General features: G+C 31.8%; 2 protein-coding genes and 3 long non-coding RNA genes across 6 annotated transcripts; 2 read left to right on the top strand and 3 right to left on the bottom strand.

The window, feature by feature from the left end:
* Window positions 1-9: 9 nt before the first annotated feature.
* On the bottom strand, window positions 10-878 carry LOC135134187 (uncharacterized). Its single transcript, XM_064062814.1, has 2 exons — window positions 639-878; window positions 10-582 (listed from the first exon to the last, which is right to left on the bottom strand). Exons 1-2 carry the CDS (start codon window positions 663-665, stop codon window positions 28-30), a joined length of 582 nt encoding a protein of 193 aa, XP_063918884.1. The 5' UTR covers window positions 666-878; the 3' UTR covers window positions 10-27.
* A 4,966-nt stretch (window positions 879-5,844) lies between these two features.
* LOC135134281 (uncharacterized) lies at window positions 5,845-6,581 on the bottom strand. Its single transcript, XR_010281268.1, has 2 exons — window positions 6,204-6,581; window positions 5,845-6,153 (listed from the first exon to the last, which is right to left on the bottom strand). It is a non-coding gene; the product is annotated as an uncharacterized LOC135134281 (long non-coding RNA).
* A 140-nt stretch (window positions 6,582-6,721) lies between these two features.
* LOC135134280 (uncharacterized) lies at window positions 6,722-7,360 on the top strand. The gene is made up of 2 exons (XM_064062909.1): window positions 6,722-6,828; window positions 6,898-7,360. The coding sequence occupies exons 1-2, from the start codon at window positions 6,814-6,816 to the stop codon at window positions 7,225-7,227; spliced, it is 345 nt and encodes a 114-aa protein (XP_063918979.1). The 5' UTR covers window positions 6,722-6,813; the 3' UTR covers window positions 7,228-7,360.
* Window positions 7,361-12,307: 4,947 nt separating this feature from the next.
* LOC135134106 (uncharacterized) lies at window positions 12,308-13,764 on the top strand. Of its 2 annotated transcripts, XR_010281228.1 has the most exons (3): window positions 12,775-12,881; window positions 12,935-13,696; window positions 13,750-13,764. It is a non-coding gene; the product is annotated as an uncharacterized LOC135134106 (long non-coding RNA). The 2 variants fall into 2 exon arrangements; XR_010281229.1 differs by lacking the exon at window positions 13,750-13,764 and having other exon boundaries at window positions 12,308-12,881; window positions 12,935-13,599.
* Window positions 13,765-17,193: 3,429 nt separating this feature from the next.
* LOC135134556 (uncharacterized) lies at window positions 17,194-17,877 on the bottom strand. Its single transcript, XR_010281356.1, has 2 exons — window positions 17,789-17,877; window positions 17,194-17,738 (listed from the first exon to the last, which is right to left on the bottom strand). It is a non-coding gene; the product is annotated as an uncharacterized LOC135134556 (long non-coding RNA).
* Window positions 17,878-19,667: the final 1,790 nt, after the last annotated feature.

Genomic DNA, 19,667 nt, shown 5'->3' with positions numbered 1-19,667 from the left:
GTTACATCTCATTTTACACTAATTAAATCACTTTCTACCAAAAAAGGCATTTTTGTCAAAATGGAAAGAACTCCCTTGGTTGGTATTTTCGTTCCCCACATTAAAGTCCAGCGAAACCGACGGTAAATTAATCTGCCACTGAGCCATCAAAGTCACCGCAAGTTCCAACACTTTCCTCAAAATCTTGATTCCGGTGAGGGTGAAAGTGTGTAGAGTTCCTATTTTGTTGATGACAGCTAAGTAGACGCCCCGAATTATCTCCCAGTTGTCAGAGATGAGGGCTTGAACTCTTGAAGCCAGTTCACCTTTGAACCGGAGGAACGTCTCGATTAATTGCAGAATTTCCACGTGGGGCGATAGAAGATTCCTAGATTCTGTATCTTCGCTTACAAGTGTTGATTGATAATCTTCTTGCTCGGGTTCATAATTTTCGTTGAGGGTGTAACCTGCTCCTTTCGAAAGAACAGCGGCGGCGGAGTTCCCCGCTTCGCCTCTGGAAGCAGAGGTGTGACCAATCGTGTAAGAACCATCTGGGTTTTCAATGCTGTAGATCGAGCAGGAGGCGATAGTCAAGATGGAAACCTAAAAATATTTGATAAATAAAAAAACAAGAACGTTAAAAACAAAAAAGGTCTTACCAAGGAAATGATGTGAAGGAACTTCATGGTTGTTGCAATTTTGTGTTTACAAAGATGTGTCTGATTTGAAAGTGGAAGTACATTTTGGTTTAGGTGCTTTTATAATGATCAGGTGTAATTAATTTGTTATTAGCCCTTTGCTTTGCAGTCATTCTGGCGTCTGCTTAATCTATTTGAAAACGTCTGTGAAATCCTTCGTGATTAGTAAATTTTTCAGATTAATTTTTGTGATCATTTATATTGTACGTTTTGATAATAAAATTTGGATAATGGGTGTAGTAATTTTAAAAAATTTCAAAATTGGTAATACTTTACTTTTATTTTTGGAATGTTAATTATTGTTTCGATGTGCCATCAGTTCGGTTTATTCACCTAAACTTTCTAAAACGGCTAATGAGTAATATACAACTCGAATTACGATTTGAACTAAAATTAACGAAACAAATACAGTATGTCTTACAATTATTTCTAATAGTAAGATCTACATATAACCAACACAACAAAAACACAAAACCAAACTTTAAAAATAATTAATTTAACTAGTGATCGTTATTTTATTAAAGAACCATTCACTATTGATACAATGTATAAATTAGCAAAAAAAAAGAAGACAAATAAACACAGAATTAAATTTAATTTAACAAAATAACAGAAATAGAGCGACAATTTGAGAGACGTCTGTAAGAGTTAATGGCATTGTTTTCGCGTGAAAACGACGTTTATTAACTGCCAAACTTATAATCAAATGATGAAAAACACTGTTTACAAAAACAGCCTCCTTTATTGTTATAATTAAGAAAATATCGTACTCGGTCTGTTTTTGTTATTTTGTTAAATTAAATTTAATTCTGGGTCTATTTGTCTTTTTTTTTTTGCTAATTTATAGATCATGTGTCAATAGTGAATGGTTCTTTAATAAAATAACGATCACTAGTTAAATTCATAATTTTTAAAGTGGTTTTGCGAAATTTCTCGGGGTGGCCGGTCAGTGTATAATGTATAAAGAGTGTTTCAAAATGATTTTCATCTAGTTAGCTTTGAAATCGCTTCAACTCCTATCTTTCCCTTGATGAAAATCTGCAGCCGTAGGCGACTAGATGAAAATCACTTTGAAACACGTTGTATTTTCTGGTGGTGATTTTTCAAAATTATGACAGTTTTGATTTTTCAAAATTCAGTACAGTCAAAATTAAAATTAATAACAAGTCAAAAAATTGCATTAGATGGTGTTTGAACAATAGATGTGATAAAAAATTCATGAATATCTCTAAATTATCTACATTGTGAACATATTTCATTCTAACCAGTTATGTTAAACATTTACGTTATAAATTTACTTAAACATTCCATTAAAATACTTATTTCACAATAATAAAAAAATAAGTAAAATCACGTTTGTAAAAATTGTTGTTGTTGAATCTATATATTCTGTTAATGGAAAAATTCAGTGCCATTAATAGTTTACACAAAACACTAACCAAATATTTTACCAAGATGGTGTGAAATTTTATTTGATGAGTCAGTAGGTCCAACGCCTGAATAATTAATAAATTTTACAAGTATTGAAAAATTACGAAGAAAACCAAGTTAGTGAATAATACCCAACACCACATTCTAAGATTTATTAAATTGCATGCCATCAAGTAAATATCAGGTTGTCATCAAGTAAGGTATTTTTCTTGTTCCATACAACTTGTGGCCTTTAAATCTATTATTCCGTGCAGACAACGAGTCATTATCATTAGAGAAACCCGTAAAGACACTCTAATTGCTTTTGCCAACACGAAACTTCATGCCACTTATGACCAGCCGTTAGAAAATATTAAATTATAATTATTTTATTTCTTTTGGATCATATTATGTTAGTTTCATTCTGTTTCATGAGAAAAATCGACTAAGATAAAATCATTATAAAAATTTTTAACGTTTATTCGATTGTTGACGAACCGACTACTCTTTCAAATTTTACCAGCACTGTACCTCTGTTTTACCCAAATGAGTAACGACAGCGCTAAAATATTTTGTAAATAAAAGTGTGTAAGTGCTTTTCTCGAAAAAAAGTCGCTGAAATCACTTCATCTCAAATATAAATTAGTCTTGCTCGAAAGATGTGCAACAGTCAAAGTTTGAAAGCTCAAGTGTGAAGTTCAAGAACAAAGTCACTGTACTAAAAATGGAATCCTTTCATGTAAGTTTTTTATTGTTTTCATTGAGAGTACATTATGTTAATATCGTTACGGTGTTATTTACAGATTGCAAGATTCTTTGTTTTGGTCTTGGCCGTTGTTATTTTGTCAGTTCATGCAAAACCAACTTTACCAAAATCCGAGGGAGGAGAAAATTCGTCTGCAAAAAATGATGTAGCTACGACTACAGTTAAAGATGTTACCGACAACGATGATGGAGAACTTTTGGAAACTGCCAATGCGATCGTGTTCAGGCCTTTGTTTGCGTATAGAAGAATGCAGAGTTCTAGAAGGAGAGTTTATGTGCCAAGGAGACGATATCCTGGATATTATTATTATGGATAATTAGATATTCGAGAAATGATTTAGTTTTTGTGTTCTATAGTATTTACTTTCAGTATTTTGTGATCCGTAATTTTATTTATTAATGTTATATTAATTTATTTCGTTTATTTATTTTTTGTATTTTGCATTGACAATAAATTTAATTAAAAAATACAGTGGTTTTAATAGAAATAACATTCTGCAATTTTTCTGCCAAATTAGGTAATTGGAATTATCAATCAAAAGTCTAAACAGAGGTCTTACTTTCTCTTTTTATCAAATTCTTTGAATCGTAATAATAATAAAAGGAGCTAGTCATTTAGATAGGAACTTCCTGCGCCTCTGGAAGCCAATCTATTAACAAGTCTAGTTTTTGTCACAAATAAATATTTTGATCCTCAAATTTTATTTTCAGGAAAAAAAGAGTGAATTACCTAAATAGATTTTTTTGTAGATTTCGACCTCCTGAAGTTACTTTCGGCCTCATTTCTTTGAAAACTGTAACCATTTTACGAGAATCGCCCGGTGGAATATGACTTTTTTAGAATTAAAAAAATAAATAAACTTCAAACAGAACAATTCGAAATCTATATTCTAGAATTTTTTGAGAATTTCTAGGTAACTTTTCCAAAACTTCAATTTTTCGCTAAGAAATTTTTAACTTTTTAGTTCGCGAACGTAATCCAAGGATCTAAAATCCTAAGGTCGAAATTTATATTTCAGAATATTTTGAGAATTTTTAGGTAAATTTTCGAAAACCTCAATTTTTCGATAACAGCGTATGAAACTTTTGGCTTTTTACTTTCTGAACGTAAGGCAAGGATCTAAAATCCTAATGTTGAAATTTATATTCCAGAATTTTTTTTAGCATTTCTAGATAACTTTTCGATAACCTCAATTTTTCAATAACCTCATATGAAACTTTTGACTTTTTACTTCCCGAACTTAAGCTAAGGATCTAAAATCCTCAGGTCGAAATCTATATCCCAGAATTTTTTGAGGATTCCTAGGTAATTTTTAGAAAACCTCAATTTTTCAATAACCCCGTATGAAATTTTTGAGTTTTTAGGTAATTCCCGAGCATAAGCTAAGGACTCAAAATCTATATTCCAGAATTTTTTGCGGATTTCTAAATAACGTTACCAAAACCTAAATTTTTCGACAACCTCCTATGAAATTCTTGACTTTTTAATTCCCGAACGTAAACTAAGGATCCAAAGTCCTCAAGTCGGATTCTATATTCCAGAATTTTTTGAGAATTTCTAGCTAACTTTTCCAAAACTTCATTTTTTCGGTGCGCCCCTATGCAATTTTTTACTTTACTTCCCGAGGGTAAGCTAAGGAAGTATAGTAATGGAGTCCCACCGGGCGATTTGTCACTTTCATGTTTTCTCGACGTTTCATGATTCATAGAGACGAAAAATTAATCGAAGGTTATTTCGACAGAACTTCCCTTGCCTCTGAAGTACAATACAACATATTCACCTTTTTCGAAAAATTAAAAAATTTGATTTTGTGATTTTTATTTATTTTTTTCATGAAAACCCTTTCGGGAAAATGACGTGACCGATTTCTAATTTAATCAATAAAATAAACTGATTTATTCATTACTTTTTTTGAGTCACTTTGTACATATACGCAATTATAAAAAATGTGAATGCCATGATAAATCACAAGTATAAACTTCATCATATTTTGCACATTTTCGACATGATTTATTTGAAAAAATTTTGAAATTTTTTGGGGGATCAACAGATGTAGGTATTTTGGTTAAAAATTTACCATGCTTATGATAATTAATTTGAAAACGTCTGATTTAACACCATTTAAATTTAGTATGTTTGATTTAGAATTGCTCCTTTAATTAAATAAATTTTTGTTTTTCCTTCACCATCTACATGGTATTTTTAAAACAGAATTTCGTTACTTTCGGAGATTATCTGTCCAATATTGTTAACAGATGACAGATAAATGGACTACAAGGAAGGGCAAAGGAAAGATCCACTTTTTTATATTCTAGGAGTTATCAAACGTCGAGAAAACAAAACTAACCATTCGATAAATTGACTTTAGGGCAATATTCTCTAGTTTTCACTCGAAAAGTAAAAATAAAAAATTTCTAACACGAGAAAAAGAATCTTCAAGTGAGTCATCTCGAAAGATTTAGAAAAGAAGGATTATATAATTCATTTTTTGTATGCAACGTTTAAAATAAAAACGTCCCACATTGCACTCCCAAAAGTGCTGGTCAAATAACCGAAGCAAAAATTTTCCCGTCTTGTGGTAAGTATTTAAAAGGTAAAACCCCAAATAAATTTCATAATTGCTACGAAATCCCATTTATCTGCCAAAACCCACAAACTCGCACACGAGCTATTTCGAGCCTTACATAGAATTAACAGTGTCAACAGCAACACAGGAAAACAGTTTATTGCAGGAAATCATAAAACTTTTCGAACAAAGCCATTATTTACTGTGAGAACGAGTATTTTGCTTCACATTTCTAAAAAAGTTCACATTATCGTGTGGAATTTTGATACTTAATTTATGTAAGTCAGACACCCATTACGCACGATTGAAAGACGCTCTCTAATCACTCGTGTCAATATTAAATTCAAAACCACTCAGTACTGATGACTAACCGTTACAAGAACAGATATTTTTAGCCTAACACGACCTAAAAATAGAAACACAAATAGAAAGAAATGTTTTTATTTTTGTTTAACTTTTGGTGAAAATTTGATATCGCCACCAAAACCAGTCCGAATAGGTCGTTCGTTTTTGTTTTCTGTTACAACCAGAGCACTGGAGCTGCGGGAAAGTTTTTCCTCGCTTTTTTCGATGATGTCGTGGATTTGAATGATCAAGGAAGTGAAAACACAGCATAATCCCAAAATCACATAGATCACAATTTCAGTGAAGACGCTCAAGAAGACCAGTGCTAAAGCTTTGATGGTCTGATTGGAGTAGATTCTTACTAAGAAATGCATCAGGTTGAAGATGAACTACAACATGGTGTTAATTGTCTTCGTGACGTTTAATTGATAATACTCACTTGTTCGATGAAATAAAACAGTCGGTAGATCATTTTGCCTTGACAAACCGGGAAAGTTTTTGATAAATGGAACATAACACTAATCTAATTTACAGTAGTCGGAATACATGTAACAACCAAACGCTATTAACATATTAGAAAAATAATTGAAAATACACAAACATTAAATTGACATAATGTCATTATTGCCTAGCAAGAATTATGAGTGAACAAATAACAAAAATCAACAACTCTGACAAATCGTAAACACCGTAAAACTGTTTATGGACAACGGTTTACCAGAAATTAACCGCCACATTCTATGACCGCCGCCATTGGCGTCAGTCAAAACACAAAGGCGCCAAATAGTTCTTTGTTTTGATCATTAACATTTCTCATTAACGTTTTTGCCACTCGAGTAATTAAAATAATCCCGAGTCGAACTTCAAAAGAAGTGATTAACGTAACGATCGTCTAATATCTTCGGCAAACAAAAATGTGTAATTGCTTTTTCTGGAAAGACGGTGTATTCCGTCTTGTCACGACACCCAAACTGGATATATATTTGTTTGCGAAACTCCATTCATCAGTCCAAGTGCGAATCTAAAGGAGTCAAGTTCAAGAGCCGATCATGGAGACATTCACTGTAAGTCATCTTCTGTAGTAATGTTAGTAGGACAATCTTACTCAAGCCTACAATTAATGGTTCTTGCAGGTGACACGTTTGCTTGTTTGCGTTGTTTTTGTTGCCTTGATCATGCCCATGCACGCGAAACCGACAGCGAAACCTGAAGATCGTGAAGAAGAAGAAGGTCGGTTAGTACCAAGTGAAGAAATGGATTTAGTACCTGTAGGAGTGATGGCTGAGGAGAAGAAGGATGATGGCGAAATCATGGATACGGCTAATGCAAGATATTATTCGGATTATTCCTTCAGGCCAGTTTATACCTACAGGAGGGTCCAGAGTAACAGAAGGCGAGTGTACGTTCCAAGGAGGAGATTTAGTAGTTACGATGATGGTGACAGATTTCCCACGGTTGCGTAACTTTGTTAATAGTTTTATGACACCAGTGCCAGTTTTATTGTGATTTTATTTATTTTCTTAAGTTTTATTCAATTATTTATTGTTTTATAATGTATAGTTTATTTATGATCAATAAATAATTTAAGAATTATTATTTTTGAGTTTATTTTTCTATTATATTGCTTCTGTACCTGTTGTGTAATGCTACGCTTGAAAACTAAAGCGTTTGTTCATTTTTATGTTAAAAATATATATTAGTATCATGGGCATTTATAAAATATGTGGAAAACCTCTTGGTGTTAACTAACAATTTGCCGAAATTTTGTTTTGTGTTGACAACACAAAAAGTATAAATTTAGTTACACTATAAAGAGTGAAAGAATTAGGTACTACAGGAGAGAGGGTATCTAAATATAAATTTTATGGTACTACAAGTGGTTAAGTAAAATAGCTAAAATAGTAAGAGTAAAAAAATATGGAAGATATATGATGGATGTCAGAGCGGTCTGGTGAAAATTATGCACGGTCATGGACAACTGAAACATTTCTTTGACTGAATCTACTAGAGCGAATACAGATTAATTCTTAATAAACGATGGAGTTTTGATTTTGATGAAGAATTGTCAAGATAAGTATTCGGATTTTTATGGAATAAAACAATCAGGTCAGGACACGTATGGCAAGGTAGGATAAGGTCAGGTCAAATCAGGTCAATTTTCAGGTTTTGAAAATTTTGGTGTTTTGAAGATTTGACGATTTTGGTGTTTTGGGGATCTGAACACTGCGGATTTGAGGATTTTGTGTTTTATTAAGGATTTGAGGATTTTTGTGTTTTGAGGATTTGAAGATTTTCGTGTTTTGAGCATTTTAATGTTTTGAGGATTTGAGGATTTTGGTGTTTTGAGGATTTGAGGATTTCAGTGTTTTGAGAATTTAAGGATTTTGGTGTTTTGAGGATTTGACAACTTTCGTATTTTGAGGATTTGAGGATTTTGGTTTTATGAGAATTTGAGGATACGAAGATTTGAAAATTTTGGTGTTCTGAGGATTTGAGGATTTGGAGATTTTGGTATTCCGAGGATTTGAGGATTTTCGGTGTTTTGAGGATTTGAGGATTTCGATGTTTTCAGGATTTGAGAATGTTCGATGTTTTAAGAATTTGAGGATTTTGATATCTTGACCATTTTAAGATTTTGGTGTTTTCACAATCTGGGGATTTTTGGTATTTTGAAGATTAGAGAATTTTGGTGTTTTGAGGATTTGAGAATTTTGAGAATTTCAGGATTTTGATGTTATGGGGATTTGAGGATTTTCGTGTTTTGGGGATTTGAGGATTTGGGGATTTTGGTGTTTTGACAATTTGACGATTTTTGGTGTTTTGAAAATTAGAGGTTTTTGGTGTTAGGAGGATTGGAGGATTTGAGGATTTTGATGTTTTGAGGATTAAAGGATTTTTGTGTTTTGAGAATCTGAGGATTTTAGTGGTTTAAGGATTTGGGGTTTTGGTGTTGTGAAGAATTAAGGATTTTGGTGTTTTAACAATTTGAGAATTTTGGTGTCTTGAGGAACTGAGCATTTTGAGACTTTGTGAATTTTAAGGATTTGAAGATTTCAGTGTTATGAGGATTTTGGTGTTTTGGTGTTTTGAGGATTTTAGGATTTTAGTGTGTTGAGAATTTGAGGATTTTGGTGTTTTGAAGATTTGAGGATTTCAGCATTTTGAAAATTTGAGGATTTTGGTGTTTTGAGGATTTTTGAGGACTTTCGTGTTTTGAGGATTTGAGAATATTGGTGTTATGAGAATTTGAGGACAGGAAAAGTTTAGTGTTTCAAGGATTTGAGGATTTTGGTGTCTGAAGGTTTGAGGATTTGGAGAATTTGGTGTTCTGAGGATTTGAGGATTTCGGTCTTTTAAGGATTTGAGGGTTTTCGGTGCTTTGAGGATTTGAGAGTGTTCGATATTTTGTAAAAATTTGAGGATTTTGCTGTCTTGAGGATTTGAAGATTTTGGTGTTTTCACAATTTGAGGATTTTTGGTGTTTTGAAGATTAGAGAATTTTAAAAATTTGAGAATTTTAATGTTATGAGGATTTGAGGATTTGCGTGTTTTGAGGATCTGAACACTTTGCGGATTTGAGGATTTTGTGTTTTATTAAGGATTTGAGGGTTTTTGTGTTTTGACGATTTGAAGATTTTCGTGTTTTGAGGATTTTGATGTTTTGAGGATTTGAGGATTTTGGTGCTTTGAGGATTTGAGAATTTTGGTGTGTTGAGAATTTGAATATTTTGGTGTTTTGAGGATCTGACGATTTTCGATGTTTTCAGGATTTGAGGATTTCAGTGTTTTGCGAATTTAAGGATTTTGGTGTTTTGAGGATTTCACGACTTTCGTATTTTAAAGATTTGAGGATTTTGGTGTTATGAAAATTTGAGGATACGAGGATTTGAGAATTTTGGTCTTCTGAGGAATTGAGGATTTGGGGATTTTGGTATTCTGAGGATTTGAGGATTTTCGGTGTTTTCAGGATTTGAGAATGTTCGATGTTTTATGAATTTGAGGATTTTGATATCTTGACGATTTTAAGATTTTGGTGTTTTCACAATCTGATGATTTTTGGTGTTTTGAAGATTAGAGAATTTTGGTGTTTTGAGGATTTGAGAATTTTGAGAATTTCAGGATTTTGATGTTATGAGGATTTAAGGATTTTCGTGTTTTGGGGATTTTGGTGTTTTGACAATTTGAGGATTTTTGGTGTTTTGAAAATTAGAGGTTTTTGGTGTTATGAGGATTGGAGAATTGGAGGATTTTGATGTTTTGAGGATTTGAGGATTTTTGTGTTTTGAGGATCTGAGGATTTTAGTGGTTTAAGGATTTGGGGGTTTTGGTGTTGTGAGGAATTGAGGATTTTGGTGTTTTGACAATTTGAGGATTTTGGTGTCTTGAGGATCTGAGCATTTTGAGACTATGAATTTTGAGGATTTGAAGATTTTAGTGTTAAGAGGATTTTGTTGTTTTGAGAATTTTAGGATTTTAGTGTGTTGAGAATTTGAGGATTTTGGTGTTTTGAGGATTTGAGGATTTCAGTATGTTGAGAATTTGAGGATTTTGGTGTTTTGAGGATTTTTGATGACTTTCGTGATTTGAGGATTTGAGGATTTTGGTGTAATGACAATTTGAGGATACGAAAAGTTTGGTGTTTCGAGGATTTGAGAATTTTGGTGTTTTGAGGATTTGAGGATTTTGGGGTTCTGAAGGTTTGAGGATTTAGAGAATTTGGTGTTCTGAGGATTTGAGGATTTCGATCTTTTGAGGATCTGAGGGTTTTCGGTGCTTTGAGGATTTGAGAGTGTTCGATATTTTGAAAATTTGAGGATTCTGCTGTCTTGAGGATTTGAGGATTTTGGTGTTCTCACAATTTGAGCATTTTTGGTGCTTTGAAGATTAGAGAATTTTGAGAATTTGTGAATTTTGATGTTATGAGGACTTGAGGATTTGCTTGTTTTGTGGATTTGAAGATTTGAGGATTTTAGTCTTATGACAATTTGAGGATGTTTATTAGTGTTTTGAAAATTAGAGGTTTTTGGTGTTTTGAGGATATGAGGATTTCGACGATTTGAGGATTTTGGTGTTATGAGGATTTGAGGATTCTGATGTTTTGAGGATTTGAGGGTTTTGGTGTTTTGAGGAATAGAGGATTTTGGTGTTTTGAGAATTTGAGGATTTTGGTGTCTTGAGGATCTGAGTATTTTCGGTGTTTTGAGCATTTGAGTATTTCGGTGTTTTCAGGACTTGAGGATTTTCACAGATTTAAGCATTTTAGTGTTTCGGTGTTTTCAGGATTTGAGGATTTTCGCTGTTTTGAGAATTTGAGGATTTTGGTGTTTTGAGGATTTTTGGTATTTTGAGGATTTGAGAATTTTGGTACTTCGAAAATTTGAGAATTGTTGGTATTTTGTATTTTGAAGATTTGAGGATTTCGGTGTTTTCAGAATTTGAGAATGTTCGATGTTTTGAGAATTTGAAGATTTTGGTGTCTTGAGGATTTGAGGATTTTAGTGTTTTGACAATTTGAATCTTTTTGGTGTTTTGAGGATTAGAGGATTTTGGAGTTTTGGGCATTATGGTGTTTTGAGGATTTGAGAATTCTGAGAATTTAAGGACTTTCGTGTTTGGAGGATTTGAGGATTTTGGTGTTATGAGGATTTGAGGATTTCGGTGTTTTCAGGATATGAGAATGTTCGATGTTTTGAGAATTTGAGGATTTTGGTGTCTTGAGGATTTGAGAATTTTGGTGTTTTCACAATTTGAGGATTTTTGGTGTTTTGAGGATTAGAGAATTATGAGAATTTGAGGATTTGATGATTTTCGTGTTTTGGGGATTTGAGGATTTGAGGCTTTTGGTGTTTTGACTAGCTAATTAATTATACATATTACCATGCAACACATGTCAATTACCCGAAATAGCTTTAGGGATATTTCCTAATTTATCAAAAAATAAATCATTTAGTAAGCCAATTTGTTGAAATACACATTTCTCAACGGATAATAGCCAAAACGTCTATTGGACGATTTGAGGATTTTGGTCTTATCCTAATAAATTTTGTGGTAACGTCATAAACTTTTTAGCGTAAGAAAAGTACCTCTAATATCAAAATTTCGGAAAAATTAATTGGACTGTTTTTGATTCACTCAATAGAATATACTGCTTTGTTAATTAATTTTTTTGAGTCATTATATATAAGTAAAAAAATATGAAGCACATATAAAAGAGCACAATATTCACTTCAAATGAGATTGACTTGACAAAATTTTAAAATGACGTCACCAAATTTTTGTAAAGGATAAGCAGGTAAATTAACAGCTTGAAGTTTCATACACGTGGTAAGCACAAAATTTCAGACAATAAACTTTAATTAAAACATGTGGAAAACAAAACTTAATGATTGTCATGCTAGTGGAAACAAATAAACCGTCAATATTTTGCTAATTTTGATAAAAGCATATTTCTAGAATTGAGATAAAGATACTACGTAACAATTTTTCGCAAAAAAGATTGCGCTGTATTTTATAAGAGTTAAATCGAATTCGTAATAAATTGTATCTTCAGTTGTGTTCAACTTTAAACAAAGTTTATAGTTTCTCAAACAACAACATTTTCATTATTACCTATATAATGCATTGTGTTTACTTTCTCTTATTCATCATACTTGTGATACCCATTCTTGGGCAAGAGACACAATCAGAAACTTTTGAAAAGCTTAATGGAACAAACGCAACTTCAACAGCGAATTCAACAGATGACGTCGATAAAGAAATTCAGTTTGAAGAAGCACAAACGAACAAAACCAGTGACGACGAAATCATGGAAACTGCTGACATGATGGTCTTCAGACCCTTGTTTGCTTATAGACAACAACAAAGTCGAAGACAAAGGATATACGCTTCTAGAAGAAACTGGCAGAATTAAATTAGCGTTATTTATTGTAAAAATTTTCCTAACTTTGACTGATTAATTTACAGAATTTAATAAACACGTTATCGTTTAATCACACTGCGTAATTACTCTTCAAAAATAATACATTCAATATATTCATCAATGTCCAATTATTTTCTTTAGTTTATGTTTGCGTTTAATAGTGTCAAGTTCAAGAACCACAACATGACAAAATTAGTAGTAAAAGTTGTGTGTATTTTTTCGCTTTTAAGCTTATTTTGTGTATTTTTTAGACTCACATTTGTCTTATCTGTACTTTGGTCATGCTTTTCCTGCTGCCAGTTCTCGCACAACAAACAGAAAGTAAAAATAAAAATTTAGAATCACCTACTGAAAACAAAAATGACGAGGTTATGGAAACTGCAGACACTATGGTTTTCAGACCTGTATTTTCATACAGGAAAACCCATAGTCACAGAGAACGGGTGTATGGACCTCGACCATCTAATTATAACAGCAATGATCGCAGCTATGACAGATTTCCTACAGTTGCGTAAAGAAGAAATATATCATTAAGAAAAAAATGTTTAGTTTTGGTTCAGCAAAGTCAATAACTTTTTATATTCTTGTTGTTTATATTTAAGCGTCAGCAGTTATAATAAGTATGTCGAAATCTTTGTGTAACTTTATTGTCCTAGTGCCCCATGTGATGATAAACATTTAGTTGAAGATCATGGCCACGACCTGGAGATCAGCAACCAGAAGTCATGAATTATCATTTTTATCCAAGTATGTTTTTCTCAAATTTGTATATTATTTCGTGTACTACCAAAATGAAGAAAATTTGCTTCACGATGAAGGCTCAACAAAGTACAAGCACCTCTTACGTGTTAATTGTAACTGTACAACATGTCAGTGTCATGAATCTGCCAATAAATTAAATAAACTAGAACAAGAATTTCATTGTTACACTTCCTTCTTCGCCGTCTTTAAAAGGGCAAACATGCGTAGTCAAAGAGTTTTTCAGTAACGGTAGTAACATGAAGGAGATAACAGTAAGCGACTTCGCATTTTAGATAAAACGGTGTATTAAAATGTTCACTTTTAGATAATTTTGGTAATAGCAGTAATTAGTGTCACGCAAAGTAAAACAGTGATAAATGAAGATAAATCGACATCAGAAGCGGTATCACAGGTTAGAGATCAAAATGCAGACGACAGTGATGAAATTTTGGTGACTGCGGAACAAGTGTTTTTGCCCCGGTTTGCTTCGAGGAGATTGGCCGAGAGAAGACGAGCCACTCTGCACAAAGCTCAGAGAAGAAAGTATAAGCGTCCTCAGACGCGAAGAAGACAGTACTATAACACCTATAACACTCGTAATAATTATAATAGGAAATATTACTATTCACAGAATTACCCGCGATCATGGCGACCATGGTACTATTATAGATTCTACTGATTTTTGTTAATTACTTATTAGGAGTATTATTTATTAAAAAACTAAAGTGGAATTAATAGGTTTTTTAATTTATGATGGGAATTACATAGATCATTTGTGGTAAAACAGGTGAGACAAAAAGTGAATGTGTGTTCTGCACTAAAGACATTGCTAACACATCAGTTAAAAAACTTGTATAACTGCTATAATGACGACTTTTTTTCATTTTTGGCAAGATGCTAAAATTAATTTAATAATTCCATAACAATGATTAAAATTTATTTATTCATCTCCTCCAGAAAATTAATGACATCATTGCAAAAAATTATTAAATAAAGATTTGTTAAAGAATATGCTTCTAATAAGTATGTATGTCGATCAACAAAACGAAACCGTTAAGTTGTGTTTTTTTTATAGCGGAATTGCAGTCTCCAGCTTTTAGAAATGTTCAAATGTTACAAATCAATACAAGTATTTGAAAAACACAAACAAAACAAAAATCTTAAATAAAGTAACTGGATGATAATACTCAAGTTACTACGATGGTGTAGCGACGAATTTAAATCATGTCACACACATACACTACATTTCCATGCCCAAAAAACCTGCCGCATATTATATGCTCTACCCTGTCTTCACAAAACATCCAGCTATTAAACTCCACATTAGACATTACATACAAAGTACATATGAAATAAACATAACAGGCACATAGTCAATACGTTCAAAATCAAAATAAGGTGGTTTCGGAAACACTTCATTCTAAAGTGGCGAGTTCGAAAATAAATGTTCAAATTTTAAGCCCTAAGAAACTGTTAAACATGTAAGAGTCTAGGATGAAATTAATTTACTTGTTGAAAATATTCAAGGTCATTCCTCTCGAAATGGGTCAACGTAAAGATTAGTTGAATTATTTTTAAATCTTGAGTGAGAACGTTCAGATACACATATCGTTAATTAAAATAAGTTGAATCTGAATAAGTAAATTTCTTGGTGTGTTCTACGTGAACGTTTTCTATTATTGTAGTTAAATTGTATTAAAACCATGAACAATGAAAAATCTTAACATAAATTGTGAATTTACAAACAATGAAATAGAAGTCACACGTGTTGACGAATTCGTCCCAATTTCACAACATTTCAGATTAAAAAATCACATTTTAACTGGTTTTGCACTAATTACACTCGTTGTAGTGGGACCAATTTTTTAATGAACAATAAAAGTTTTAACTTTCGCCATGGTTGCCTACGTTATTTAAAGATTTTTTTAATGATTTTTGCTTCCCGAGAGTGTTTTCAGAATCTGAGAATTTTCGTTTTGGGAATTTGAAGATTTGAAGATTTTCGTGTTTTGAGGGTCTGAGAATTTTAATATTTTGAGAATGTGAGGATTTTGGAGTTTTGAAGATTTGAAGATTTTCGTGTTTTGAGGAATTGCGAATTTTAGTGTTTTGAAGATTTGAGGATCTGAGAATTTTAATGTTTTGAGAATTTGAGGATTCTAGAGTTTTGAAGATTTGAAGATTTTCGTCTTTTGAAGATTAGGGAATTTTTGTGTTTTGAGGTTTTAGTGTTATGAGGTTTTGAAGATTATAGGCTTTTGGTGTTTTATTAAGATTTGAAAATGTTCGTGTTTTGAGGATTTGGGGATTTTAATGTTTTGAGAATTTAGGGATTATGGGGTTTTGATGATTTGAAGATTTTCGTGTTTCAAGGATTTGAGGATTTTGGTGTTTTGACAATTTGAGGATTTGCGAATTTTAATATTTTGAGAATTTGAGGATTCTGGAGTTTCGAAGATTTAAAGATTGTCGGATTTCTAGGATTTGGAGATTTTTGGTGTTTTGAAGATTTGAAGATTATGGTATTTTGAGAATTTTAGGATTTTTGCGTTTTGAAGATTTGAAGATTTTCGTGTTTTCAAGATTTGAGGAGTTCGTTGTTTTGAGGATTTGAAGATTTACGTGTTTTGAGGATTTGAGGATTTTGGTGTTTTGAGGATTTTCGGTGTTTTGAGGATTTACACATCGCCATCAACAACCGATGAGATCATCTCCAAAATTTATAATAGTAAATCCTATTTAAATTTTATAAAATAAGATACTCCTGCATTTGTGTTTTATTGATCCTTGTTGAATTTTTACCCTAGTCATCTAGATTTTTGAAAAAAAAAATAAAAATTCTACATCATCATTTTACAATTTAATTTTGAAACTGCAAAATCGAATGCTGTGAAATCTTGTTAACATTTTAAAGTTGTCTCACATATATCTCAAAATTTTATCGAATAATTTTATTACAGTATACAGTAATTGATATACGTGACCTTGCTAAATGTTGATGACGCCATCACAAAATTTTGCTATGAGAAAACTAACTTGAAACATACTCATCGCATGCTCCTTTACCTGTACTTTAACAGTCCACACATATCTATATTTTATTATTTTAGCTTATTATACAAAAATAAAATTGGCAAAATTTAATTTTATAATTTTTCGAAGAATCTACATTTGTTCACCTGTACTTCAAGGACAGGGGATGTTCTGTTTACATAATTTTAGACTAATTTTTTTTATTTCTAATTTTTCCAATGAGGCCTTATGGCGTTGTTTTTTTTTTAGCGCAAAATTTAGATTTTAATATCAAGACACCACAAAAGAATTAATGAATTCATTAGTTAATTTCTAAAATATATAAAAAATTATTCAATTTTTGGCAAGTTCTTGGAGCACAATACAGTTTTTTATTTTAATACATAGGCCGTATAATAAAAAATGATTATGCTTCTAAGGTGGGGAAACGTCTGTTTAAATAATTTGGGCCTAATTTTTCTTTAACTCGATTTAATTAAAAAAAAAAATTAATATCTTCAATTCGATAAATTTAGAAATTTCGAATTTGTATAAAAATTCCAAGCCCAAACCTACTTCCTTACAAACCTTTAATTCGATTTGCGTTTGATTAAAAATAATTTATTTGTTACTGAGTTTTCCATTGTTTAAAAAAAGATTTCATGTAAAAATATTGGCTAAAATATCAAAAGTTAAAACAAACATTATCCAATTATTACGCAGAAGAAGTGGTAAATACCTGAATGTAAAAACCAACTTTATGAATAAGCATTATTTATAATCACACTGTTCAATAATTAATAAATAACAATTAAGTATGACAAAAATTAAATAATAATATTAAAAGAATCACAAGTATAGTTTTTTAATCACACTGACCGCAAAGGCAAGAGAGTCCTACAACACTGGGCCAACTTTTCTGCTTCAAAAGAAAACCATAGGTGGCCTAAAAGGCTTCGTTCTCTTCGTAGCTTCCCTCTTGTTAGTCCCTTGAATAGGACTCCTTTGTCTGATATTGTCATCGGATGTACGAGGACCATTTCCATTACTAGGAAGACTAACGTCGATTTGTCTTCTGTGTCTATCCTGTCCCCTATTTCTTAAAAAATATTTAAAGAAATCAAAAGCGAACGGATTGCCTCGATACATCGATTTCAAGTGGTTATAACGCCTTTCAAAGTCACGATCAACGGAGCGCTTTTCCAAATTCACGTTTTCGTCGTTACGTTCTACATTAAAGCCCTCTGACATCGACAAAATTGCCAAAGTGGGAACAATAAATAACGTCCACGTTGGTAAACCCTAAAAAAAATCATGAGTACAAAGCAAAAACACTTAACACTGGATGTTACCATTGTACGAAGTGAGTAGCAACTATTTCAGGTAAATATCTAACTGCGCTCTCTAAAGATCGAACAATGAATTTATATAGGTGACAATGTCACAAAGACGCAAATTCTATGTCATTGTTAATTTACAAAAGGTAAGTAATTTGTGACAGCTAATTATCACTCTTGAATAAAGTTATAATCCACATTGATAGTTGACAAAAATAATTATACATATCTCAAGTCGGACTGGAACTTTCGAGTTTAGCACCACGTGTGCAAAAGCAAATTAACGCCAATGAAAAGATTCAACAGCGGAAAATGAAGCAAATTTTAGAATTAAAATGAGGCAGTAGATGTGTGCATGACATGCACTAACAGTGCTACTTTTAAACCAACATTAAACATACATTTTTGACTTTAAACTCATTTTTTAAAAGGGTTATTTCAGTTTTCGTAAGTTTTATTATTTTTTGGAATATTTTTAAAACTAATATTTAAGTAGTTTATTTTTTAATCGGTCAATGATTTATTGACATTGACTTCAATCATGGCTATCTATAAATTAAACACAGTTTAGGAATGATTTGGTAAAAATATTTTCGTTAAGATTAACTCAGATGCTTTTATTATCGCAAGATTGAAATAAATTATGTTTTATTAACTAAAATGTAAAAACAATGATAGTGACAATAAATAAAATAAACTACAAATAAGTCAGCTTTATATCCACTTTTTGTAAAAATATTTCAAAACCACGATGCTGGCCGAAACGGTTTTTTTCTTCTAGTAGTGGTATTATTTCTAGTCGTGGTAGGTAAGCGGGTTGTTGATTGAAAATTGCTGTTACCCAATTGTCGTTTTATTCTCTCCAAAAGGTTACTTTCATTCATATCTTTGAAATACTGGATTATCATGGTGTTCTTATCGTTAAGTTCGTCAGGAATTACGTTTGCTGATGACACCATTATTTGCACACCGATGGTAAACAACAAAAAGCTCACAAGTGGTACCTAAACAGAAGTAATTTTTTTATTTGAATATCTAATACAGATTTGTGGACTTACCATTTTTTCTTGTTTAGTATTAAGTAGCCGTTGCTTTATTTGAATAATCAGAATAATAACGATTCTTCACTGACTTACGAGAGCGTCTTTTATATAGTCAGAAATTTCTATTTTCTTCGTTCGAATTACACTAATCAAAGATTAAATAGAAAATAACGAATATAAAAGAACGTAAATGTTTATTTTTGTACAAGTTTCTAATTTTTGTAACATTATTTATTAAATATAAACAATTACCCGTAGAATAAATTAGAAATACCACTTCAGTCTTCGTTTCGGCTTAGTTCGTTTAGTGGTGCTTCTGTTTTGTTGTCTTCTTGGTCGTGGATTAGCAAAACCGTCGTTGTCGAGTTGTCGCTTTTTTCTTTCTTGGTTTTTAATTTTTACCGAATTTTTAAACGATGTTAAATAATGCAGATTACTTCTATATATCGTGATCAAATGTCCATTGTCACGATAAAAAGAATTAACTTCCCGTTTTTGGTGTATTTTGGCAGCCAAATCGTCAATTTTTTCTGAGTAAATTATCTGTGCTATTACCACTAGTACTGTGAGACTGGACCAGGCAAATTTTACCTAATAAAAATATATCCAAATAAATTTGAAACTTACATATTGAACAATCTTACCAACTGCATTTTGACAACAGATACAATTTAAAAGTATAGGGAATTTAACTATAAAAATTTAAGCCCAACTGCTTTTATACGTTTGGCGAAACTTTCAATTTTGTGCATAAATTAACGCTAACAGGAGAAATGTTTATTTTCACTTTTATTAACCAGCGCCGATCAGTGAGAAAATTTTTGTGGTGTGTATTTACATTTGCTGGCAAA

The sequence above is a fragment of the Zophobas morio genome, unplaced genomic scaffold (assembly GCF_036711695.1).
Source record: "Zophobas morio isolate AGI-343-1 ecotype UQ-CSIRO unplaced genomic scaffold, CSIRO_AGI_Zmor_V1 ptg000023l, whole genome shotgun sequence".
Taxonomy (NCBI): domain Eukaryota; kingdom Metazoa; phylum Arthropoda; class Insecta; order Coleoptera; family Tenebrionidae; genus Zophobas; species Zophobas morio.
This window is presented reverse-complemented; position numbering and strand designations above follow the sequence as displayed.